This window comes from Eubalaena glacialis, chromosome 2 (genome assembly GCF_028564815.1).
Source record: "Eubalaena glacialis isolate mEubGla1 chromosome 2, mEubGla1.1.hap2.+ XY, whole genome shotgun sequence".
Taxonomy (NCBI): domain Eukaryota; kingdom Metazoa; phylum Chordata; class Mammalia; order Artiodactyla; family Balaenidae; genus Eubalaena; species Eubalaena glacialis.
The window spans coordinates 183,057,255-183,085,130 of record NC_083717.1 but is presented as its reverse complement, the minus strand read 5'-3'; the positions used below and the strand labels follow the sequence as shown (position 1 = coordinate 183,085,130).

Sequence of the window (27,876 nt, the reverse complement as noted above, 5' to 3'; positions counted from 1 at the left end):
ATTGCTTTTTTTTTAACGAATTGAAGGTTTGTAGCAACCATCCATTTTCAGATGATAGTTAGCATTTTTCAGTGATAAAGTATTTTTAAATTAAGGTATATACATTGTTTTAAAGGCATAATACTATTACACCCTTAATAGACTACAGTCTAGTGTAAACGTAACTTTTATATACACTGGGAAACCAAAAAATTCATGTGACTTGCTTTATTACAATATTTGCTTTATTGTGTTGGCCTAGAAACAAACTTGCAGTATCTCCTAGGTATTCCTGTACATCTCCATGGCTTATTTATTTTATAGTTGGAAGTTCATACTTTTTGGCTCCCTTCACTCATTTCTTCCTTATTTTTAATGTAAATATTTAGAGTAATAAATCTCCCCCTTAGCACCACTTTTACTTCATCCCATAAGTTTCGGTATGTTGTATTTTCATTTTCATTTGTCTGTAGGTATTTTACAATTTCCCTTGTGATTTCTTCTTTGGTAGGTTGCTAGTTTAAATGAGTGTTGTTTAGTTTCCACAATTTTGTGAATTTTCCAGTTTTCTTTGTTATTAATTTTTAACTTCATCTCCTTGTGATCAGAGGAGATACTTTGTGTGATATTTATCTTTTTAAGTCTATTGAAACTTAATTTGTGGCATAACATATGGTCTGTCCTGGAAATTGTTCCATATGCCCTTGAGAAGTGTATGTACTGTTGTTGGGTGGAATGTTCTGTGTATGTCTATTATATCCAGTTGGTTTACTGCACTGTTTAAGTACTTGATGTCCTTACCTGTCTTCTGTCTGGTGTTCTGTCCATAATTGTGAGTGGGGTATTGAAGTCTCCAACTACTGTTGTTTCAGCTGTTGATGTCACAAAATTACATCATTATACATTGTGTGCCTCCAAACATAAATTAGTAATTCTTTTAAATGCATCAGTCTCCTAAATTATGTAGAAAACGAGATTTGGAGTTACAAACCCAAGTTAACAGTAAGTAATACTAGCTTTCACATTAATCATTTTTTTCTTTAAATGTATTAGTCTCTTAAATCATATAGAAAACACAAGTACAGTTACAAACCATTATTCACTTTGCTTCAATGGTTTTTCTTTCTGTTCCTCAGACTCGCTAATTTTCATTGTCCTATTTCCAAATTAACTGATTCTTTCTTCTGCCTTTCAATCCCTCTAACAAATTTTTAATTTCAATTATTGTGCTTTTTCATCTGTAGAATTTCTTTTTGGTTCTTTTAGTTTTTCTATCTCTTTGTTGATATTTCCATTTTGTTCATATATTATTTTCTTGACTTTTTCCACATCTTCCTTTAGTTTTTTGAACATCTTTAAGATGGAACATTTCTGTTGATTTAATTTTTTCCTTTGAATGGGCTATATTTTCTGTTTCTTTGTATGCCTTGTGAGTTTTTTGTTGAATACTGGACATTTGAATCTAATAATATAGTAGATATGGAAATCAGATTCTCCCCCTTCCCCAGGGTTTGCTTTTTTGTTGTTAATGTTTTTGTTTTTTTTATTGTTGTGGGCTGTCTCTGTGCCAAGGATTAGCCTGAGATGTAAACTCAAGATCTTCTTAGGTCTTTCCTGAGCCTGTACCTTTCCCCAAGTGTATGTGGTCAGTTTCTAAATTTTCCTTGTGTATGCAGTTGCTTTTGAATGTCCTAGTCTTTCTCCCCAGCTTTATTGAGATATAATTGACATAATATTGTGTAAGTTTAAGATGTACAGTATAATTATTTGATATATGTATATATTGCAAAACGATTATCACAATAAGGTTAGTTAACACATCAGTCATCTTACATAGTTATAATTTTTTTGTGTGATGAGAACTTTTTAGACTTACCATCCTAGCAACTTTCAAATATATGTATAGTATTGTTAACTATGTCACTGTACTGTATGTTGTATCCTCAGAACTTATTCATCTTATAATTGGAAATTTGTCCCCTTCAACCACCTTTACCAATTACCCCCTCCCCATTCCCCTGCCACCACACCCCTGGCAACCACCATTCTGCTCTCAATTTCTATTAGTTTGACTTTTTTATAGATTCTACATATAAGTGAGGTCATACAGTATTTGTCTTTCTCTGACTTATTTCACTTAGCATAATGCCCTCTGTTTCATCCATTGTTGCAAATGGCAGGGTTTCCTTCTTTTTAATGGCCAAATAATATTCTATTGTGTATATATACCACATTTTCTTTATCCATTCATCTGTTGGTGAACACTTAGGTTGTTTTTCTGTCTAGATTATTCTGAATAATGCTGCAATGAAAATGGGGATGCAGATATCTCTTTGAGATAGTGATTTCATTTCCTTTGGATATATACCCAAAAGTTGAATCACTGGATCATATGGTAGTTTTATTTTTAATTTTTGTGGAGTCTTCACACTGTTTTCCACAGTGGCTGCACCAATTTACATTCCCACCAACAGTGTTCTCTTTTCTCCACATCTTCACCAACACTTGTTACCTCTTGTCTTTTTGATAATACCTCAAATGTCGTAGTCTTTAATGTCTCGTTCCCAAAAGGGAAAAAAGAGACAAATGAAGGGGTAGATAAGGGGGAAGGGCCCAGACCTTTAAATTCCCTGGAAGTCATTTCAGCCAGTGGGGAGTGGACTTGAAACACTGAAAGAGGTGCAACAAGAATGGCCACCCTCCTTTTTGTCTGCACCTCTGTGATAAGAAGCTGCAATCAGCAAACAGAGCACAGATCCCCAATATTTGGAGGACAAGGTCCTTTTTGCCCACACTGGCTCCTGCAAGCTGTGTGCAACTGCCCCAGGAACACATGCATAACTGCCTGCCCTGAGGCTAGAGGGGGGGTGGGTAGCTTCTACTGTGCTAAGGGCTGAAATTAACTGCAATTTACTACCCAAGTCTTCCTCTGGAAGTTCTAAGCCTTCAATAGACTCCAGAGTTCCCAAACAATTACATCAGATAGATTCTTCCAGTGCAATTGTTGTCCAAGTGGGGAGAGAGATTCCTAGTGCATCCCACTCTACCATCTTCCCAGAATCCTCTGGCAGGGGGTGGGGTGGTGATGATGGATTTTTAGGATCCACAAAAATGGGATCCTATGAACAACCCTAAAGCAGGGGGACTCTGAAACATCATGCTTTATTCTCATTTACAATTTCAGTGATTTTTTTTTTTACTCTCCCCAAAGACAAATAATAATAGCTCCCACTCAGTGAGCTACTATAGTTGTACTCAGCATGTTACAAATATCATCTCATTTAATATTCACAACAACCAAGTTGAAATAGGTAATGTTAAATTACTTTTACAGTTTAAATTGATATGATTAAACTCACACAGCTTGGGCTTCCCTGGTGGTGCAGTGGTTAAGAATCTGCTTGCCAATGCAGGGGACATGGGTTCAAGCCCTGGTCCGGGAAGATCCCACATGTCACGGAGCAACCACAACTACTGAGCCTGTGCTCTAGAGCCCACGAGCCACAACTACTGAAGCCCATGTGCCTAGAGCCCGTGCTCCGCAACGGGAAACCACCGCAGTGAGAAGCCCGCACACTGCAATGAAGAGTAGCCCCCGCTCACCGCAACTAGAGAAAGCCCATGCGCAGCAATGAAGACCCAATGCAGCCATAAATAAATAACTAAATAAATTTATAAAAATAAAAAAAAATAAAGTCACACAGCTTGTAAGAGGTGGAGTTGGGTAAATGATATATGGCTCTCCATTTACTTGGTTTGGTAATTTTGTGATGTCATTGATCAAGCCTACATAGCTCCTCTCAGTTTGCACAGTTGAAAGGAAAAATTCATACTGATTGACCTTATTGACAGATGCCTCCCCCCTTCCAACACAGTTAAATTTTGTCAGCCTGTCTTGGAGCCTAGAATGATAAAGGGACATGGCTTTCAATTTATTTATCTCTGTGATCTGCCTTTTCATGTTGTCATTCAGTTATTGAGGCTTTGAGATCTTGTCTTGTTGAATCTATTAATTCATTAAAGTCTTTTGATGCAAAATACAGAGGAAATTTTACCTTATCTTGGGATATGTTTTGTCTGACTGGATTCTGTATATCTCTTATATGCTATCAGTGCCTTCCTATTCTGCCTTTTCCTGTCCCCTTCCCTCCCCTATTCTACCTTCTTCTTTACCCCTTTCCTCCCTCACATCTTCTCCTCCTTCTATTCCTCCTCCTCGTTTTTTTCTCTGGTTCATCACTAAAGTGTGCAGCACTGGTAGATCTTCAATTTGCTCTGATGCAACATGGGTAAATTATTCTTGAGACTGTTTGCTTCACCTCATCTAGGTAGCACTTGATTCATTCTCTCAACTCAGTAAAGGACCTTGGAAGGTGGTGAACCTGACTTCACTTAAGAGGGCTGGGTTTTCCCTTTACTTTTCCTTTGGAAACCATCTCATCCACTGTCAACCTCTGTCTCCTTAGGAGGATATTACTGAGAGTCCTCAGGATTTTGTTGATTTACCTTCCTTCTCTCTATATTGCTTTAAAGGGTTAGACATAGAGTAGTGTGACCTGTTACATCAGAATTTTCTCTTCCTTTCCTTAGCTCATACTTTTCTACATTTTGGCATAATATGGTTCTTTTTTTTTTTTTTCCTTGATTCCTGCTGGTGGTTTAGTTTACTCCAATTTATTTATTTGTTAAAATATACACAACACAGACTTTAACATTTTAATTTCTTTTAAGGGTATGGCTCAGTAGCATTAGGTATATTCACATTGTTGTGCAACCATCATCACCATCCATCTCCCTCCAGAATGTTTCCATCTTTCTAAACTTAAACTCCATAGCCATTAAACAATAACTCGCCATTCTCTCTTCCCTCCAGCCCCAGGCAACTACTTTCTGTCTCTCTGAATCTGACCACTCTAGATACCCCATATAAGTAGAATCATACAGTATTTGTCCTTTTGTGACTGACTTATTGATTTAATATAATGTCTTCAAGTTTCATCCATGTTGTAGCGTATATCAGTACTTCATTCCTTTTTATGGATGAATAATATTTTATTGTATGGATTTGGCATATTTTGTTTATCCATTCATCAGGATATTTGGGTTGATGGACATTTGATGTTTTTTACACTTTTTTGGCTATTATGAATAATACTATTATGAACATCTGTGTACAGGTTTTGTGTAGACATATGCTTTCAGTTCTTTGGGGTATATACTTAGGATTCTCATTGCTAGGTCATATGGTAACTCTATGTTTAACATTTTGAAGAACTGTCAAACTATGGCTGTACCATTTTACATTCCCACCAGCAATGTATGAGGATTATTTCTCTACATCCTCACCAACACTTATTATTATCTGTCTTTTTAAAATTTTAGTTACTGTAGTGGATGGGAAATTGTATCTCGTGGTTTTGATTTGCATTTCTCTAATGACTAATGATATTAAGAATCTTTCCATGTGTTTATTGGCCACTAATATATCTTCTTTGGAGAAATACTTATTCAAATCCTTTGCCCATTTAAAATTGAGTTCATTGTTTTTTTATTGATGAGTTATAAAAGTACTTTATATATTCTGAATGTAAGTCCCTTAAGAGATATATGATTTGCATGTATTTTCTCTCATTCTATGGGTTTTTTACGTTCCTGATGGTGTTTTATGTGGCACAAACGTTTTAAATTTTCATCAAGTCCAATCTCTTTTTCCTTTTGTTGTTTGTGATTTTGCTGTCTTATCTAAGAAACCATTGCCTAATTCATGAACATGAAGCTTTACTCTTAATGTTTTCTTCAGAGAGGTTTCTATTTTTCATATATTTTAGGGTTCATTTTTTCAGGTGTTCATGAGATAATAAAACTACCAATTGTAAAAAAAAAATAATGCTGAAATTCAATAACTTAATAGGCAAGGAAGATCTACCTTCAATACTAGTCTCCTACTAGCCATCCATTTTACATTTGGTAGTGTATATATGTCAATGCTATTTTCTCACTTCATCCCAGCTTCCCCTTCCCCTAGTAGGAAGCTACCGCATAGCACAGGGAAATCAGCTCGATGCTTTGTGATGACCTAGAGGGGTGGGATGGGGAGGTTGGGAGGGAGGCTCACAAGGGAGGGGATATGGGGATGTATGTATACATATAGCTGATTCACTTTGTTGTACAGCAGAAACTAACACAACATTGTAAAGCAATTATATTCCAATAACAGTTTAAAAAAAAAAAAGAAATACAGTCTCCCCAAAGGTAGATCTCCCAATGTTCAAGTACACTTTTATAGATCATTGGGTAAGTTTGGAGATTGGGGTAAACTTGGAGATACCTGATTAGGTATAACCAGAGTAGGAAATGTACTAATTGTCTCCAAGACAAGAATGAGTCTGGGGGTTTTTGTTTGTTTCTTTGTTTTTAACATTGCCAGCATTCTTGACTGTCCAAGCTTAAAACCAGGTTCTTCTGATCTTGTAAGTCTATGACATGATTCTAAACAACAAGCTTTCTAAAGGTTTCTGATATGACTTCATAAAGCATGGTTTCTAAGGCCTCGATCCTGTGTCCTTGATGCTCGCCAGCAGGGACAGTTTTACCATCATAAAATCTCCTCAATGGTCCTTCCTTATTCAAGGATAAGGAGAGAGCACAAAATTCTTATTCTATTCCCTCAGATCTTCCCCACAATGTTTATTTATTCTCGTTTCTGTCAATAAAATTTTGTTCAATTTATGTTGGTATCAAGGTTAATCTTGCGGTTAATTTGTCTGAATCATTTGTTGAGACAGCAGGTGTGCAGTAGTAGCATTCAGAATTCTGACGATCAGGCATCCTGTGACTGTGAAATAAACAAAAATAACTATCGGTATCATTGGGAGGGGTTGGAAAGTAGAGCAAGCTATGGAACATTCCCAGTACTCTGGAAGGGTCCCACATGCCCTTTCTTGTCAGTATACCTCTAAGGGTAGCCATTATCCTGACTTCTAATACCATAGATTAGTTTTGTCTCGTTGTGAACTTCATATAAATAGAATTATGTGGTATATATTTTATGTCTGACTTTTTCCAGTCAATATTATGACTTTGAGATTCCTCCATATTGTCACAAGTATTAGTAATTTGCTCTTTTTCACTGCTGCGTGGTCCTCCATGGTCTGAATATACACCAATTTATTTATCCATTCCACTGCTGGTAGGTATTTGAGTTGCTTCCATTTGGAGCCTATTATGAATAAAGCAGTTATGAACATTCTTGTATAAGTCTTTTGCTAGACAGAGCTTTCATTTCTGTTGGGTATAAATGTCGGAATGGAATTACTACATCATAAAGTATATGTTTGTTTAGCTTTTTGTGAGAAAAAATATTAAGTGCTGCCAACATTTTTCCAACATGATTTTATCAATTTACTGTCCCACCAGCAATATGAAGGAATTCCAGTTGCTCCCTCTTCTGGTCAACACTTAGTATTGTCTTTTTAATAGTTAGCCATTATGGTGAGCATGTAATGGTATCTCATTGAAGATTTAGTTTCCATGAATAATAATGTTGAGCACATTTTCACATGTTCACTGGTCAATCTTTTTTTTTAAATTTTATTTATTTTTTGTCTGCATTGGGTCTTCGTTGCTACGTGTGGGCTTTCTCTAGTTGTGGCGAGTGGGGGCTACTCTTCGTTGCGGTGCTCGGGCTTCTCATTGCAGTGGCTTCTCTTGTTGCGGAGCATGGGCTCTAGGCGTGGGAGCTTCAGTAGTTGCAGCACGCAAGCTTCAGTAGTTGCAGCGCTCGGGATCTAGGGCATGCAGTCTTCAGTAGTTGTGGCACGTGGGCTCAGTAGTTGTGGCTCGTGGGCTCTAGAGTACAGGCTCAGTAGTTGTGGCACACAGGCTTAGTTGCTCTGTGGCATGTGGAATCTTCCTGGACCAGGGATCGAACCCGTGTCCCCTGCATTGGCAGGCGGATTCTTAACCACTACGCCACCAGGGAAGTCCCTCATTGGCCAATCTTTGTATCTTTTTTTGTAAATTATCTCTCCAAGTCTTTTTAATCAAGTTTTATTGGATTGCCTTTTTTCTTATTGATTTCTATGAGTTTTTAATGTATTATGGATATGAGGCCTTTTTTAGAAATATAATTTGCAAACATCTTTTCCCAATTAGTGGCTTGTAATTTTTATTCTTTTCGTGGTGTCTTTGGATGAACAAAATTATTAATTTTTTTAAAAATAAATTTATTTATTTATTTTTGGCTGCATTGGGTCTCCGTGGCTACATGGGCTTTTCTCTAGTTGCATCAAGCAGGGACTACTCTTCATTGTGGTGCATGGGCTTCTCATTGCGGTGGCTTCTCTTGTGAAGCATGGGCTCTAGGCGTGCGGGCTTCAGTAGTTGTGTCATGCGGGCTCAGTAGTTGTGGCTCCCAGGCTCTAGAGTGCAGGCTCAGTAGTTGCAGCACACGGGCCAAGCTGCTCCGCAGCATGTGGAATCTTCCCAGACCAGGGCTTAAACCCGCATCCCCTGCACCAGCAGGCAGACTCCCAACCACTGCGCCACCAGGGAAGTCCAAAATTATTAATTTTTAAAAGATCAATTTCTCAGCCTTTTCTTTATAGTTAGTGCTTCTTGCTTCTTATATCCTGTTTAAGAAATCTTTGTCTATCCCAAACTTATGAAGATATTCTCCTGTTTTCTTCTAGGAGATTAATTGTTTTAGATTGCTTATATAGGTCTGTTTAAAATTTCTAATTTTGCGTGTGGTGAGGTAAGGTTCCTTTTTCCCCATACAGCTGTCAGGTTCTCTACTCTGGCCTTGAGCTGGATATTCAAGGTCATAAGTTGGTTGTTTTGTTGTTGTTATTGTTGTTGTTTTCGGTAAGCTTTCTAATACATCCAATAAGTCATGCTAAAAACCATGATTGTTATTGTAATCAAGCACAGCCACCCCATTTGATCACCTAAAGTCTTGCCCTCCACAGACCTACTCCATCCAATATAATTTGAGTAATTGTGTTGCCCTTGCTTGGTATGGATTGCCAGTTCACAATATCTGCCGGGCATAAGAAGTCATCTTTGCATTCCTTAAATGTATAAGCAACTCAGTCCCAGAATCCCACTTTGATACTGTTTCTAGGGACATGTCTGGTAAAAAAAAAAAATATACTGTATCAGTAATAATCCTGGCAAGAACCTAATACCACTCAAGTGTTTCACCTGAAGAGCCTTTATAAGGGAATTATTTGCAGAATGGTGGACAGAGTTAAAGGAACCAATAATAATATTAAAATATCCAGAGACTAGCAATGGAAGAAAGCCATTACAGTCCCTTTAGTTAAAGGGGTAATGCAAATAAATAGATGATAGATAGATTGATAGATAGACAGATAGACTTCTCTTTCCTTCCCTTGTTCTTATCTCCTCCTAGTGCCCTTCACTGGCCAAACCCATTCAGAAGCCAGCTGGAAAAAGAGTGGAAGTATTGAAATACATAGGGGTGAGCCTTTCAGTGCACTGAATAGGGAAGAGGAAGTCTGAGAATGTATCCAGGGGAATGGGCAAATAGAGAATAAACACATATTATGAAACAGAAGTCAAAATAGGCTAAGCAAGATTACTTTGAAAATAGTAAAAATATTTAATACCTCCGAAAACTAAACTAAATTGGCAATATAAGTTATTACAAATTATAGATATAAACTATAGAAACATGTCCACATATAGAATGAATAGATAATTAGAAAGAATCTCGGATGACAAATATAGATGCTAAAGATTGAGAAATTGCAAGTGGTAGGGATCTTCAGTGATGAACAAAGGTGGTGGCTCTGTATTTCTCTTCCTGGCACATTGTAGCCCTCTGATATGAATGAATGGATGAATAAATACTGAAAATAGGAAGAATAAAGGAAACCAAAATTGATAAAACATTAATTTTTTTAACTAAAAGCAAAACCAATAATAACAGCAAAAACACTTCTGAATTATTTGAAATAGAAAATGTAAAGCCAGGGACTTCCCTGGTGGCGCAGTGGTTAAGAATCCGCCTGCCAATGCAGGGGACACGGGTTTGAGCCCTGGCCTGGGAAGATCCCACATGCCGCTGAGCAACTAAGCCCGTGCGCCACAACTACTGAAGCCCACATGCTCTAGAGCCCGTGAGCCACAACTACTGAGCCCATGCTCTGCAACAAGAGAAGCCACCACAATGAGAAGCCCGCACACCACAACAAAGAGTAGCCTCCGCTCGCCGCAACTATAGAAAGCCCGCGCACAGCAATGAAGATCAAACAAAGCCAAAAAAAAAAAAAAAATTTTAAAAGCACATCAAAAAATCAAGCCAGACTTGGATTTTTCTGCTGCAACAATGAATATCACATATTCTTTTAAAGAACTTTCAGAGAAAAATATTACCTAAGAACCAACTCAACTAGTTGTTCATATGCAAAACCAACAGAAGAATGTTGTAAACATATTTCATCAAATGTGAGCTTCATTGAGTGTAAGATACACTTTGTTCTATTAACACAAAGAAAGGAAAAACTCTTCCAATTAAACTTTAACACAGTGTTTTAACAGTGATCGTGGATGATGCATGGATTGTGCTGACATTTCCCCAGCATTCTGTGTGATAAGGCAATAATTTCATGTGTATCTCCATAGTAAAACATAATGTAATTTCATCTACTTGTAGGTTTCTTTGTTCTTAGGTCTTATAAAATACTTGGTGATTGTTCTACAAGAAAATGTGGCAGTGTGGTAATTCTTTAGCTACTTTTGCTTTATTGATAAATCTATGCCCTGCTTTGTTTTTCTCTCTTGCTGAACCCATAATAATTTTGTTTCAATACCAGATTATAATGTAATATTTTAAGGCATTTTAAGCAGCATTAAAACTCAACATGTATTATACCAGTGATTCAGGAAAGTGATGACAGTATAAAGAGTGGAGACAAAGTATAATACGTACATGTGTAGCCAATTGACCATTATGGCGTGAGTGCCACCTAGTGGACAATGATTATAAGACAGATCAATTATAAAATATCTCCATTTCCAAGATGTTAAAATGTGAAGGAAAAAAAAGTGTATCTTATGGTTATAGATGAAATATGGCATATTGAACCTTAACAATTGTAATGGTTAATTTTATGTGTCAACTTGACTGGGCCAAGGCGTGCCCAGATTAAACATTATTTCTGTGTGTGTCTGTGAGGGTGTATCTGAATGAGATTAACGTTTGAATCCATAGACTGTCCTCCTCAGTATGGGTGGACATCATCCAGTCTCTTGAGGGCCTAAGTAGAACAAAAAGGTGGAGGCAAGAGGAATTCACCCCTTTTGCTTCTTGCCCGTCAGCTTGAGCTCAGACATCATCGGTCTTCTCCTGCCCTCCCACCCCACAAGCCCAGTTCTCAGGCCTTTGGGCTTCAACTGGGATTTACACCATCAGCTCCCCTGGTGCTTGGGCCTTTGGTTCTCTACCTTACAGACAGCAGATCATAGAACTTCTCAGCCTCCATAATTGCATGAGCTAATTCCTCATTATAAATCTCACAATAAATAAATATATATATTGGCTTGTCCAGGGTGATTGTGGTGAGAAGTGGCTGGGTTCTATATGTATTTTGAGGCTAAAGTCAGTAGGATTTGCTGATGGATTAGATACAGGGTGTGAGAGGAAGAGAGGAATTAAGAACGGCTGTATGGTTTTTGGACCGAGCAGCAGGAATAACACAGTTGCCCTTCCTGGGAATGAGGAAGGCTGAGGATGGAGGAGGCTTGTGAGAGGATTGGGAGTTCAGTTTGGGATGAGTTCCATGTGAGATGCTCGGCTGACATGCATATGGAGATGTCATTAGGCAGTTAGATAAGTCTGGAGTTCAGGGAAGAGAATGAGACGGGAGGTTTAAATTTGGGAATCATCCACATAAAAATGGATTTAAAATCCTGAAAGCAGAAATAGAGACACAGAGATAGAGAACAAATGTATGGATACCAAGGGGGGAAGGGGAGGTGGGATGAATTGGGAAATTGGGATTGACATATATATACTACTACATATAAAATAGATAACTAATGAGAACCTCCTGTATAGCACAGGGAACTCTACTCAGTGCTCTGTGGTGACCTAAATGGGAAGGAAATCCAGAAAAGAGGGGATATATGTATATGTATAGCTGATTCACTTTGCTGTACAGCAGAAACTAACACAACGTTGTAAAGCCAACTATACTCCAATAAAAATTAATTTAAAAAAATAAAATAAAATCCTGGAACTGGATGAGATCTCCAGAGATAATGGTAGAAGATATCTAAGAACTGAGTCCTGGGGCACTCCAGTGTTTAGGGGTCAGGACAGGAGAAACTAGGGAGGATTAGGGAGCTTGGTGGGGGCGGGATGTGGAAATCAACCTGTCTCATCCTGAGACCTCAGCGTTCACTCTGTCTCCATCCTCCATCCAGGGGAGGGGACGCTTTCTTTGTCTGGATCAGTGTTTGGTTCAGTGAATGTTGCTGCATCACCAGATGACTGCCAGTTCCTCTCAACGTGTTGCCCTAAGACACAAGAGAAACGCAAAACACCAAGTTTGGTTCAACATATTAATCCTAGTATAGCTAATGACCCAGTGGTCTCTACTGATAATTCCCCCTTGCCTCCCCAAGGGTTATTTTCTCACTGCCTTCTACCTACTCAGGAGTCTGATTTCAGTGTTAGGAAGAGAACTCACTGCCGGAGGAGCTAACCTCTTTTCCTCTATACCTCTAGACACCCCCTCACTCAGTCCTTCACCTACTTCAGCGAACAGGTTCTGTAATGAAATGGAGCTTGAAAAAGACTTTCCAGGGACTTACCGAAGACTAACATGAATTTTGCTAATTCTGGAGTCTCAGAGCCCTTCTCCCACCTCTTAGTTTAAATAGAGTTTTCATAAGGTATAGTTTTTAAAGTTCTCTAGTTGTATCGTACCAATATCAAGAGATGTCTGTTTCTTTCCTAACAGGGTTAGGAAGATATAGTAAAATTGGATCTATTTCTGATAAAATTTTCACATTATACTATGACCACATGGGATTCATACATAAACTGACTCCGGATCATTTTGAAGCTGGTGGGTCACTTGCTGCCTTTGGAAATTCTAAAGGTATTTTTGGACAGGTCAGTGATATAATGCATTGAAACAGTTTGTCTTGTTTTAAGTGGAAATGGGAAAGTGTTTTCCTTACAAACTCTTATTAATGCTCTTTGCTCTATTTAACTAAAGGAAAAACCTCCATATATCGGGGAACATCTCCAAAATCTTTCAAGTCACATACAGAGCTATATAGATTTACATCCACCCAGAATATTTTCATATAAATGTCTTCACAGCAAGCCACCAGATATTCTAAGCTAGATCCAACCCAGGTCCATGGTGGGTTTGATTCTCTGCCTCTCAAGGTTGACCTTGAAGAAACATGAGTTCTGTTTTTTCCCAATGTTTGACCTTTCTTCTTTCATATTAACCCTGCCCCCCTTGTTTCTTCCTTTTCTAATGCTAACAGAGAAAGGCGTTATGTGTGTCACAGAAGATACTTCATGCAGATTTTTCTAATAATTTTAATGTATAATGTGCCACTTATGAAGGTATATATGCCTAAGAACTCATCATGGGGCACATAATCATGAATTAATAATAATTAATAATGAATTTTCATCAGTGTATCAGCAAAGAATCAAACAGATTTTTTGACCGGGACTTAATAAAACCTGCCCTTTGGCTTAAAGGAAACAGAATAAAGGAGGACTCAAGGATGACTCTAGTTTTAACTGTGGTTCAGAACATGGTGTTTTAACTTCCCTGTCTGTACGAGATATTTGTAGAGAGTAAAGTGGAACTTTCTAGTGACAGTAAGATGCCATCACGTGACTCCTTGTGTATTTATTTGCCCATCTGTTGTGTGGCTCTGCATAGAAATAAATCAAACCACGCGAGCGGGAGGGTAGCACTAACCATAAAAGCAGTTACCCCAATTTTCACTAACTTCACAATTTGTAGAAAATGTCTTAGTTCTCTTATGTGAAAGTTTAAATTATTAAAATCAAAAGCCAGTGGGGGTTTTTATACTCAGGGCGAGTGAGTTCAAGGAACTTACACTCAATATTATGACCTCCCTCTCCCAAAACAAACTATACATATATTGTCTCTGGATACAAATGATCCCTAGACCTTATTTGGCTCTGACTAGGTGCCAGGCACTGTCATGAGCACTTAATCTTTATAACAATTATTTACCCTCATTTTACCCGTAAGGAAAGTGAAGTGCAGGGAGGCTAAATAATTCACCCCAAATTACACACATCACTGGTTAGTCACTGGAATCAGACATCGAATCAGGTAGCAAGTTCCAAGGCCTCTGCTTTCAGTCATTCTGCTGCCTTTCCCTGGACTTGCACATTCTTTTCATGGGATGTTCTTGCCACTCCCAGGCTAGAACGTCATGCAGAACTCTTAAAGCATTGTCAGTAATTTTCAAGACTCCTTAAGCCATCTGTTCAGTCCCACATGTATTCTCCTGGCATCTGTTACCCACTCTCTCTTCTCCGTGGGTTCCCAACTTTTAGAGGCCAGAGGAAAAGGCATGACAGAAAATGGGTCTGGAAGGCACTACTTGATGGTGGCGTCCCAACCAGTCTGTACCATCTACCACCCCTCCTCCTGTCATAGCATCAAGGGCAACTCCAGCATCCCCTTGGGGGCTGGTCCCTACCTGTCTTCTCACCCCTGCAAGTTCCCAAATCTGGACAAGATCAGGATCAGAGAAGGGTGTGTTGGAAAGAAGACCTGCGGGTCAGAAATCTGGTCCAAAGGTGCCCGTGTTGACAGTGAGGGAAAGCCTTGTGAACCACCAGTGTTGGGGACTCAGCGGCAGCTGTGCAGAGTCACCAGCGTGAGATTGAGGGGGGGGCAGCTCTCAAGTGACGAGAGGTTCTTCCCTGCCCCTCGCTTATAGAAAACTCCAAATAGGAACTGAATTCTAGAATCTGCACCTCCAGACTCCTCCCCCACACACAAGGCAAGACATTCACATCTCCCACTGCAGCCTTCTTCACGGGAATCTTAAACTGAACTTTACTTCTCAGAATTTCTTCTCCTCCTCAACAGAAAAGTGTGTTTTCCCTTGCACATGCGTGGATATTCAGACAGAATGTGTTGAAATATTCCTCCTATTGATAAGCAAAGCAGTATTGTTTTGATGTGAACTGGAAGCAAATCTTATTTTCATTTTGTCATAATGGAAATATAAGCTCGTTTAAATTCAATATTTTCTTTTTTCGTGTTCCAGGCTCCTGACATGGGCTTTGAGACTGTCCTTGCTCCACAGTATATCACCTTAAATGAAATGATCTTTTATGCATATGTGCCCGAGAATGAACCGAAGGAAAGTATATACACCAAGAAATTCAACGACATTCACCTTGGAAAATTGATACACTCCAGGTAGGTACTGATTATCTTCACATTTTACTTGGATTGCACACCAGTATCGATATTCTAAATCTTGAGCCTATCTTTTGGAGTAATTTTCCTAGTCAAGGAGAGTAAGTCTTTTTTGGACACCTCGCAAGGCCAAATACATTTACTTATAGACTCCAAGGTGCCTTGCACAGTGCCCCAGTTTGAGAAACATGGGGCCAGTTATATCAGCACCATCTGGCCAAGCTAAAGAAATGTGTGTTTGTCGTCCTGAGTATCAAAAATGTCTGGGCTACACTGGATACTGCTTATCCTCTGAGTTCACTCCCATGGCAGTTGTCATATGTCCTAAAGACAAGCACATCTAACGTAGAGGAGGCCATTCTGCATGAAATACTGCATGGCAAGGTATGCAGAGTTCTGAGGAACGCTTATTTCGAAGATGTTGGCAAGAGCCAGGGACCCTGAAAGCTGCCTTTAAGGCCTAAAATCTTTCTTTGAAAAACAATATAAATTCTATAACCCCTCACCCCCACATCTAACAACCAGAAAAGAAACAGTTTCAGATTACCAGAAACTCACCTATCTCCAAAGTGGTGAGCCCTGTTCCACCAGGTTGAAATCTATTATACATGCATTGGGCTGTCAACTTGGATCTTGTCCCATAGCCAACAACTCCAGCTCTACGGGACAGCTCACTCAGAGGTAGAGATGGGGACAAGAATCAAACATAATATAGCAAATGCTGGCATTAGGGTTTTCTTCCACAAAGACTGTAGAAGCTTCAGCCTCTGAGAAAAGTATCTGTGATCACCTAGAACTATTTGTTTTTGATGGCTTTTGGATGTGTGATATTCCAGATCAGTTAGTGCATGTTTACATAGGTATGTCCTTGTAGAAAACATAGAGAATCACTCTTTAAAATTAACATATGATTAACATCATCTCAACATTAATATCAATTTCTTATATCCTAATTATTTTTAAAAGCATATGATAATTCTCTAAAGGATCAGAATATTTGAAAACCAGCATAGCATGTTCTGAGATCAAATTCAATAACTGTGCTCCACTTGCACAGAAACTAGAGAATGAGCATCTCCGAGGAAGGAAATGGGAGCAGAGAGCTGGGATCAGGGAACTGGAAGCAAGTGGGACTTCAAGCAGGAAGGTCAAGGATGTGGGAGCTGGAAGTTATGAGGTCAGCTGTGGGCCAAAGGCAGATATCTAGATAGTCAGGAGGTGAAGCAGGGTGAGCCCTTCATTCTTCTCTTCCACAAATAGTTATTTAACACTTACTGCATGCAAGGCACTCTGGAAGGTGCTGTGATAGAGAGTGAGGAAGACGTTCAAACCCATGTACTCCTGGAACTTGTATTCTAGCACAGGATATAGACAGTTGTGTAATTACCGTTGATGTAAGTCTGCAACAGAGGAGCATGGAGCATTGAGAGAGTGAGTTCCTGGGGGTTGAGCCCTTATTTGGAGGATCTTGGAAGGTTTCCCAGAGGCAGTGATGCTTATGATGAGATCAGGAAAATGAGGGTGAAGGAAGGGGATAGGGTGGGGGGAAGGTTCCAGCCTGAGAGCACAGCGTGGAAAAGGCCCCCAGGCCAAAAGGAACATGATGTGTGCTTGAGAAACCCAAGAAAAACCAGAGTGACTTCAGTGTTGTGAACCAAGGAGAAAAGTCATTCTGAGACCAGGTCAGGTGGGGCCTTTTGAGTCCCAGTAGGGAATGTGGATGTTATTCTAAGGGAGGGGGAAGCATTGAAGGCTTCAAATTAGGTGAATAACCAGATCAATTATGTGTAATTTGTTTACTGAATCAGCTGGATATCAACTTTTTTTTCCTCCTGTCTCTTCAGACCACCTCTGTGGACCTATTTCCTTTCTGCCTCTAGATGAAGTATCAGCAAGTCCCATAGATTTTCCCTTAGAGAGTAAATAAATATTTCCTTAGCTTAAAAGAGTCTAAGTCAGTCAATTACCACATGACTCCATTCCTGCGCAGTGTTTTAAGAAACTTCAAACCCTTATCCAATTTAAGTTTGTTTTCCAGCCCCAGTTTTAGCCGGACCCAGCCTGGGGAGCCTGGAATGTGGGGAGGTGGAGAATTTCCTCATTCTTATTATTTTTAGATTCATATCCTCCCTCCCTCATAGCTGATGGTTTCCAGCCCCTTCCGGAGTTTGGGTGAGAAAATGGAGGTGAGATAAAGGGGCAAGAGGTCTGCTGATGGGGGTGACACTTCTACCTGGAGACAACTGCCCCCGTCACCTCTGGGCCTCTGGAAGTCTTCCACTCTTTTGGGGCCCCTGCACCCTTCCAGCTGTGCTTCTGTGTAGCTTTCCTTTTCTCTGCTGCCTCTTCCCTGCCCCAACACTCTGCCTCCTCAGAAATAAACATTATCTTGAATTTTGTGTAAACATTTTAAGAAATGTTTCTCTATAGCTTTAACATATATGTGTATCAAAATATATTGTTTAGTTTTGCCAGATGTATTACTTAGCAATGTATACCTTTTCCTGTGACTTGCCTTTTTCATACAACCTTATGCTTTTTAAATTACCCCATATGCTTTAAAAATGATTTGGTATTGATGTATGTGTCTGTATTCACTCATATGAATATACCACAATCTATTTAGCTATTCTCCTATTTTGTCTTGTAGTTTTTAACTTTTGCTTTGTATTTTTAAGTTTTTAATCTGTCTAGAATTGATGTTGAGTGTAGTATGAAGTGGGAATCTGATTTCTTTCTTTTTTTATATATATAGATAACCAATTGTGCAAACAAGACCCGTCTTTGCCCCTGATCTGCAGTGTCACCCCTGTGATATATCCTAGTTCCACATGTACATCAATCTGTCTCGGTCTCTCTTCTCCTTCATTGCTGTATTTGCCCTTCCCTAGATAACAATACCAGGTAACTCCTATGAATAGCACCCCCTCTTGGATTTTCTTGGCCTTTGTTCTTGCATTTAAATGTTAGATTCAGCTTGTCAAGTTCCATTAAGAAAAAAAAGCATAACAACCTGTTAATAAAAATTACCTCTTGCAGCCAAATTCTGCCTTGTACCTGCAGTTAGATCTTAGGTGGAGATTCCTGATTCTTCTTGCAGCAAGGTAACTCTGTTTGTTCTCCTAGAATTTTAGGCCCAAGACAGCTCCCTGACTCTCCATAAGGATAGAGAGTTATTATTTTAGCTTCCCTTATCCATGATGTGTCTTTGCCTGTGTCCCAGTGATGGTGGCTTTGCTTCCTCTCTCTCAGTAGCTTCAAGCTTCTGCTGCGTAGGGGATAAGAGGGAGGGAAGGAGCCAGCGCTTCAGTGCCAGCACCCTCCAAGCACTTCCCCCCAGCATGGATCACCTCTTTTGAGGCCTGTGTGCAAGTGTTGAATGCCCAACCTCCTGTAGCTTAAGGCTTTTGCTTCTTATGGAAGAAGGTTCAGGGAAGCGAGTGATGCTTGCTCCCATCCTCCCCACCCACCCCCCACAGTGACCTCTCCCGCACTTCCTTGATGCCTGCACCACCAGCAGGGACTCTCTGGTCTATTCCCTGCCCCAGTCTTTCTCCTGAGCGTCCAGGGAAACCCATGGGAAGGAGCTTGCAAGTGAGTGCAGACTCCATTTTGAAAGGTGCCTCAGCATTTCCAGACTCACATACCAGCACATACTTGACTTTTGACAGTTTTTTACAATTTTAGCTATTTCTTACTTGCTTCTTTTGTGGCCAGCACTGTTTCTCCCTCTCATGCTCTTCCATAAGTGAGTCTGTTCCTGTGTTCAGATTCTCCTCGGAATGGCTTATTCCCTTGGATTTCAGGTTAGTTGGTTATCTTGTGACTTTACTTATCTGATGGCTTAAGGAAAATGATGACTTAGTGATTTATCTGTTTTGTTTCTTGTTGGGTTGCTTCTTTCTGCATTGAAAGCAAAAGCAGATGTCTTGTAATTGACTTTTGTGTAACAATCTTTTTTTTTTTTAAGTATTTTGTTTATTTATTTTTGGCTGCATTGGGTCTTCGTTGCTGCGCACGGGCTTTCTCTGATTGCGGTGAGCATGGGTACTCTTCATTGTGGTGCGCAGGCTTCTCATTGTGGTGGCTTCTCTTGTGGGAGAGCACGGGCTCTAGGCGTGCGGGCTTCAGTAGTTGCGGCACGCGGGCTCAGTAGTTGTGGCGCACGGGCTTAGTTGCTCCGCGGCATGTGGTATCTTCCCGGACCAGGGCTCAAACCCGTGTCCCCTGCATTGGCAGGCGGATTCTCAACCACTGTGTCTCCAGGGAAGCCCTTGTGCAGCAATCTTAAATATTTCAAATTTGCTACATTCTTTTGATGATTCCAGTACTTTTTCTATATATTCTTTTGGATTTTCTGAGTAGAGGTAAATATTTTTCTAAGCAGATAATCACATCACCTGCAAATAATTTGTTTCTTTAACATTTCTTAGCATATTATACATTTTTTTTTCTGTCACAGTATCTAGGAGCTCATTAAATAGAAATGAAGATAGTTGGTGTCAGTCCGTTCAGGCTGCTATAATCAAATATCAAAGACTGGGTGGCTTATAAACAACAGAAATGTATTTCTCATAGTTCTGAAAACTGGAAGTCTAAGATTAGGGTGCCAGCATGGTTGGGTTCTGTGCAGGCTCTCTTCTGGTTGTAGACTGCCAACTTCTCGCCCTGTCCTCGCATAGTTGAAGGGGGCAGGGGATTGCTCTGGAGCCCCTTTTATAAGGGTACTAAACTGATTCACAAAGCCTTCACCCTCATGACCTAAATCACCTCCCAAAAGCCTCACCTCCGAATACCATCACTTTGGGCTTTAGGTTTTCAACATAGGAATTTTAGAGGGATAGAAACATTCAGACCATAACAGTGGGCTTCCTTGTTCCTGACTTTTTAAAAGAATGTTTTAAACATTTCACCATCACGTATTGTCCTTTCCATAAATTTTTTAAACTCTTTTTCATTTATAGACAGTTATCTTTTTTTTCAGTTTAAGAGGTGTTTTATTTTTGTTTTTAAATGTTTCTTCTATATCTATTGAGCATATCTATAGATTTTTTTCCTTTAACTTTTTACTTAATGTTGTAAATTATATTATGGATTTAATGCTGAACCAGACTTGAAGTCATGGAATAAACCTATCTTGGTCATTGTGTATTATCTATGTTTATACATTTCGTACATTGTTGAGTGCAATGTTAGTATTTATTTGTTAGATTAATCTTGTTAATTGTGATTTTTCAATCTTCTGTATCCTTACTGATTTTTTTTCTGTGTGATCTATCTATTATTGAGTTATGTTAAAATTTTCTGATGTGATATTGAATTTGTTAGTTTCTTTTGTAGTTCTGTCAATTTTGCCTTATATATTTTGAGGCTGTTTTTGATACATATAAGTTTAGAATTGTTACATCTTCTTGATGAGTTGAACATTTTATTGGTATTTAATTATTATTTTTATATTTATAATGCTTTTTTGCATTATAGTACTTTGGTTGTAGTAAAATATACATAACATAAAATTTACCATTTTAACCATTTTTAAGAGTGCAGTTCTGTGACATTAAGTATATTCACATGGTTGTGCAACCATTGCCACTATCCATCTCCAAAACTATCTCATCTTCCCCAACTGAAACTCTGTACCCACTAAACAGTTCATTCCCCATTCCCCTCTCCCCACAGCCTCTGGCAACCTCTGTTCTACTTTCTGTCTCTGTGAATTTGACTATGAACAATTGTGGATACACCTAGATCAGTTACATAGGTGGAATCATACAGTATATATCTTTTGAGACTGGCTTATTTCAATTAACATACTGTCCTTAAAGTTCATCCGTGTTATAGCATGTGACAGAATTTCCTTCATTTTTAAGACAATAATATTCTGTTGTATGCATATGCCACATTTTGCTTATCCATTCCTCTATTGATGGGCATGGGTTGCTTCCACTTTTTGGCTATTCTGAATAATGTCGCTATGAACATGGGTGTACAGCTATCTCTCCGAGACCATACTTTCAGTTATTTTGGGTATACCAAGAAGTGGAATTGCTATATCATATGGTAATTCTATGTTTAATATTTTGAGGAAACTCCATACCATTTTCCACAGCAGCTGCACCATTTTGTATTCCCACCAACAATGTACAAGGGTTCTAATTTCTCCACATCTTTGCCAACATTTGTTATTCTCTATTTTTTTATTTTATAATAGCCATTCTAATGATATCTTGTGGTTTTGATTTCCATTTCTCTAATTATTAGTGATGTTGAGCATCTTTTAATGTGCTTATTGGCCATCTGTATATCTTCTTTGTAGAAATGTCTAATTAAGTCCTTTGCTCACTTTTTAATCAGATTATCTTTTTGTTGTTACCATGGTTTTTGTTTTATTTTTGTTGTTTTTAATCTGTTATTCATATAGTTGCACTAGCCTTCTTTGGGTAATATTTGTCTAGTATATGATTTTGATCCTTTTACTGCCACCTTCCTTATGTATCTCCATAAAAAACATATATAGGTTTTGTGGGCTTTTTTTTAGCCAATCTCTGTCTTTTAATTGGAGAGTTATGGAAAAACCCAAATGAACTTTTTGGCCAACCCAATGTATTTGAATTTATTCGTACCATCTTCTTTTGTGCTATTTGTCCTACTTTTTTTATGTTTCCTTTTTTGTTCTCTTTGTTTACCTCACTTTAAGGTTCTTTTTTTCCCCTCTTCCATTTTATTTTCTTTTACTGGATTGGGACTTTCATACTCCTTTCTTTTTTTTAGTGTTATCTAAGATTTTCACATGTGTGTTAACTTAAAGTCTAAAATGTATTGACATTTTTCTCCCTTTCCTACCACATATGTAACTTTAAACTCTAGGTGTCTGATTTGTCTCCACTCCTTATATTTCTCAGGATAAGTCCAACTCTGGTCCCTATGTCCCTCAAACCTCAGAAGGCATATTTCAAGTTATAAAGTGGTCCCCTGGAAGCCCTTCTTGACATATCATGAGGAGAAGCCCTTTCTTCTTCTCCATGTAGGGTAGAATGGAGATGAGAGATGAAATGCACAGCACACCATTACTCCTGCCTTCTTTAAACTCATAAACTCCCATTTATCTCAAATGGCCTAGCTTTTGTTTAGAATACCACTCTGCTGAGATGGGGAGAAGGAAGTAGATGGTAACAACTGTGGATGCACTGAGATCAGTTAGAAGGATTTCGCAATAGTATAGGCTAAAATTTTCCATGTTTCAGTCTAAGATGTTGATAGTAGAAATGGAGAGGAATGGATTGATTTGAGAGATATTTGGGAGGTAGACTCAACAGGACAATGGATCCAGAGTAATTTCCATTCCTTTACTCTATTGCCTGGCTCTTTGCTTTATAAAACACATCTATGCTTGTCTTCTGTGTGCCACATCCAGCCACATCTTGTCTTATTATTGTGAGGGAATCTGAGGTTCTCATATTGTGCTTAAGAAGACAGGTGCTTGTGGTAGACAGACTGTTGGGTGAGGAATCATGCAGTGTGGAAATGACAAACAGTAGGCTTGGAATTCAAAAGAGAATTTGAGGAATAAGAGGAACTAAGGTTAGATGATGGAAACAGACAAACAACAAGAACCTACTGTATTGCACAAGAAACTATATTCAATATCTTGTAATAACCTATGATGGAAAAGAAGCTGAAAGTATATATATATATATATATATATAACTGAATTACTTTGCTGTACCCCTGAAATTAACACAACATTGTAAATTAACTATACTTCAATTTTTAAAAATGGTTTAAAGAAAGATTCGATGATGGAACACAAGGGATTCAGAACATTAGCAAGGATTTTGGATTTGGGGGGCACTACCTACGAGATGTTGGATACTGAATCAAAATCCTTTCCACAGTGGGAATTGATTATATACCCACAGGTAAAAAAACTGTATCTGCTTGATAATGGGAAGTATAGTCGTTCCACAAATGGTGAAGTATTGAGAAGGAACTTCTCTCATTTCATAACAAGGTCAATTGTTTTTGAGAATCTCCACAAAATCCTAAAAGTGATAACTTAATGTCAATAATTCTACTAAATTGCTCAGAAAGAAAACATCATCAACATTTACACAAAGTTTTTGGTAAAGCTATTTGTTAATTCCATGAATATTATTGAGTGACGATTTCACATCAAGTCTTATGCTAAGACTGGGAAAATAGTGGTGAATAAGATAGACAAGGTCCTTGCCCGCATGGAGGTGACATTCTAATGAAGAGAGACAGATGATAAACAGGTAAGCAAAAAACAAAATAGTTTTAGATCTAATACATGCTATGAAGAAAGTAAACATGGTGACAGAGGGAATGAGAAGGATAAGCAAACAGCTGAGAACAAAGAGCGAAGAGCTTTCCAGGCAAAAGAAATTGCAAGTGTAAATGCAGTGAGGCAAGAAAATATGTGGGTGTATTTAATAAACAGGAAGGAGGCTGGTGTGGATGGTGCAGAGTGAGATGGTGTGGTGGAAGGTGAGCGAGGGGGTAGGTAAGTGCCAGATCATATAAGGCATTGTAGGCTGCATGAGGAGTTTACATGTTATTCTTGGTGCCAGGGGAAGCCATTGGAGAGTTTTACATAGGAGAGTGAAATTATTTTTATTTTCGAAAAGATCACTCTGCTGTGAAAAGTATAGGACAGAATGAGAAGTCAAAGTTTCCAGGCCCCTTGGAAAGCTATTGAAGTAATTAATACAGGTGAGAAATGAAGGCGGTTGAAGCAGGTGCACTTGAGAAAAGACAGGATTTGATGACAGATTGCCTGGTGTGGGTATTAGCAAGAGAGCAATCAAGAACTATCTAGGTTTTTGGTTTGCAGCTAGGTAGATCATGCTGTCATTTTATGAGATGAGGAATGCAGAGTTAGGCAGGGCGAGTGAGAGTTCCATATTAGAAATATTAACTTTGAAATGCCTGTTAGGTACCCAAGTGAAGATGTGAAGTTGGCAGTTGCATGGATGTACTAATGCATAGCACACAAAGTCAGAGCAGGAGCTCTGCATTTGGCAGTTGTTCCTGTATAAATGGATGTCTGTAGAGAAGAAAAGGCCTTGGGCACTTCAGGAAGAGAGCTTAGGCAGAAGAGGAGGCCCCAGCCAAGAAAACGAAGACAGAGCAGCCAGTGAGATAGAAGAAAAACCAGGGAAATGTGGGATCCTATAAGCCAAGGGAGGTGGGTGTTTTGGAAAGTATGGAGTGGACCACTGTGACCCATGTGGCTGAGAGACTGAGTAAAATAAGAACAAAGAAGTGAGGTGACCTTTGGATGTGGCAACATTCCAGGCTGTAGTAACCTTGATTTAAGCAGCTTCATTGCCATGGGGTGAGGGCAGTGGGCTGGGGAAACAGCATGAGTACTGGAATGGGAGCTTAGCATTACAGGCAGTTAAGTTTGATGGTGATTGTCTTTTTGCAGTGTTTTCCCCCCTCAACAGATATTCCTTTCCATCTCAGGAACTCCCTGACTCCTAATTTTAAGCCCATCCTTCATTGCCCAAACCCCATTCCCTCCTTTAAAAGCTGACTTCTTACCTCTCCTGGAAGACTGGAGCTTGATCACCCCCAAGAGCCATCCTAGACACTTGAGTACAAGAGGCTCATTTACCTCGCCAGTGGTGGGAGAAGTGGGAAGAAAAGTTCAGTAATAGCCTGGCTATTGGTCAATGACTTCAGATACAAAGAGGTTAATTTTTTTTAATTACGGTAATAAACTTTATTTTTTAAGAGCAGTTTTAGGATCATAGCAAAACTGATCAGAAAGTAGAGTTCCCATATACCCCCTCTCCACACATACCTCCCTCACTATTGATGTCCTACACCATAGTGTAGGACACTATACTATAGTATAATGCAGGTACATTTGTTACAATCCATGAACCTGTATTGACACATCATCAGTCACCTGAAGCCCATAGTTTACATTAGGGTTCACTCTTGGTGTTGTACATTCTATGGCTTTTGACAATTATGTAATGACACGTATCCACCTTATACTATTAATATCATACGGAATACTTTCACTGCCCTAAAAGTCCTCTCTGCTCTGCCTATTCATCCCTCCATCCCCACTAACCCCTGACATCTATACTGTCTCCATAGTTTTGCCTTTTTCAGAATGTCATATAGTTGGAATCACACAGTGTGTAGCTTTTCAGATTGGCTTCTTTCACTTAGTAATATTCATTTCAGCTTCCTTCATGTCTTTTCACGACTTGATAACTCATTTCTGTTTACCACTGAATGACATTCCATTGTCTGGATGTACCACAGTTTTTTTGTCCATTCACCTACTGAAGGACATCTTGGTTGCTTCCAAGTTTGGGCAATTTTGAATAATGGTGCCATAAACATCCTTGTTCAGGTTTTGTGTTTAACTCATTTGAATAGATACCAAGGAATTTGATTGCTGGATCATATGGTAAGTGGCTTTCAAAGTGGCTGTACCGTTTTGCATTCCCACCAGCAATAAATGAGAGTTCCTGTTGCTCTACACCCTCACCAATATTTGGTGTTGTCAATATTTTGGACTTTTGCCATTCTAATAAGCGTATAGTGGTATCTCGTTGTTGCTTTAATTTGCATTTCCCGATGATATATGATGCATATAAGCATCTTTTCATATGTTTATTTGCCATCTGCATGTTTTCTTCAGTGAGGTGTCTATTTAGACCTTTTGCCCACTTTTTAACTGGGCTGTTTCTTTTCTTACTGTTGAGTTTTTTTTGTTTGTTTTTTTAATTAATTTATTTATTTATTTTTGGCTGTGTTGGGTCTTCGTTTCTGTGCGAGGGCTTTCTCTAGTTGCGGCGAGCGGGGACCACTCTTCATCGCGGTGCGCGGGCCTCTCACTATCGCGGCCTCTCTTGTTGCGGAGCACAGGCTCCAGATGCGCAGGCTCAGTAGTTGTGGCTCACAGGCCCAGTTGCTCCGCGGCATGTGGGATCTTCCCAGACCAGGGCCCGAACCCGTGTCCCCTGCACTGGCAGGAGGACTCTCAACCACTGCACCACCAGGGAAGCCCCTTACTGTTGAGTTTTAAGAGTTGTTTGTATTGTAGGGGATTGGCATATGGCAATCCAAAATATACCACTTTGGCATGAAGATTATTTTTAGCCTAAGGCAATTAAGAAGAAGCAGACAGATGAAAAAATCCCTTGCCCTCCACCTCTCTACCAAGAAAGGCAGGATGATTCCTAATCACCAGAGACAACTGGAGACTCTTACCAGTTCAGAGACACTGAGAGGAATCTGCATAACAAGCATTACTAAAAACAACCCTTATCTTCCAATAGTTTCTCCCATATATTTACTTTTCCACTGTTTGCCGCCCCTAAAAGCCTTAGCCCCTTTTTCTTTACCTTGTCACTTCTCCACAAACTTATTGTTCTTTATTAAGATGCTAGACAAGCTCCAGGTTCTAACCACCCCTTTGAGTTACTCATCACTGAGGTGTCTCCCCTGTGTAAGCATGACACACATTAATAAAGTGTTCATTTTTTATTGTTTATCTGGCTTTCATCAGTTTAATTTCTAGGGTCCCAGGCACAGAACCTAGGAGGGCAGAGGAAAAAGAGGTTTTATTCCTCCCCTACAGTTTATTTTGGATAACAGTCCTTTGTCAGATATGTTTTTCACAACTATTTTCTCCCAGTCTATGGCTTGTCTTCTAATTCTCTTGACAGTGTCTTTCACAGAGCAGAAGTTCTTAATTTAATAAAGTATGGCTTGTCAATTTTTTTCTTTCATGGATTGTGTCCTTAGTGTTGTATCTAAAAAGTCATCGCCATACCCAAGTTCACCTAGGTTTTCTCCTATGTTCTCTTCTAGGAGTTTTAGAGTTTTGCATTTTATGTTTAAGTCTGTAATTTATTTTGAGTTAAATTGTTTGTGAAGGGTGTAAGGTCTCTGTGTAGATTTATTTTTTGCACATGGATATCTTAGCTTAACGTTTTAAAAATAGGTTGTTTTTCTTGATTATAAAGCACGTGCTCACTGTAGAAATTTCCTAAAAGACAGGCAAATATAAAGAAGACAATTGAAATCATGACTGTTAACACCTTGATGAATTACTGATTAGTCCTTTTCAACATGCATTTCAACATTCTTCACTATGCTTCTTTCATTTTGACATTATAATGTGACCACTTTCCTTAGGTAATTAAAAACTCTTTGTAAGTAGCATTTTAATAGATGTATTTTGCCTAGGTAGATCAGGTATTATCATTTACTTAATTTTCCTATTGTTGGCATTTTTATTTCTAGCTTTTATCATAATGCTGTGATGAACATCTTTGTATGGAAAGCTTTTCTCCCCCTCTGTGTTTCAAGTTCTTTCCTTAGGATAGAGCCCTATCAGTAGATTTATGGAATCAGAGGGTGAAGAAAATAATAT

General features: G+C 39.0%; 1 protein-coding gene across 1 annotated transcript in view; it reads left to right on the top strand.

Annotated features, from left to right (window-relative positions):
* CATSPERB (cation channel sperm associated auxiliary subunit beta) overlaps positions 1 to 27,876 on the top strand; it is a 126,580-nt gene that overhangs the window by 64,702 nt on the left and 34,002 nt on the right. Inside the window, exons 15-16 of the mRNA XM_061181498.1 lie at positions 12,972 to 13,126; positions 15,295 to 15,449. Of these exons, the coding sequence (XP_061037481.1) occupies positions 12,972 to 13,126; positions 15,295 to 15,449 (310 nt within the window). The remainder of the gene's footprint in view (positions 1 to 12,971; positions 13,127 to 15,294; positions 15,450 to 27,876) is intronic.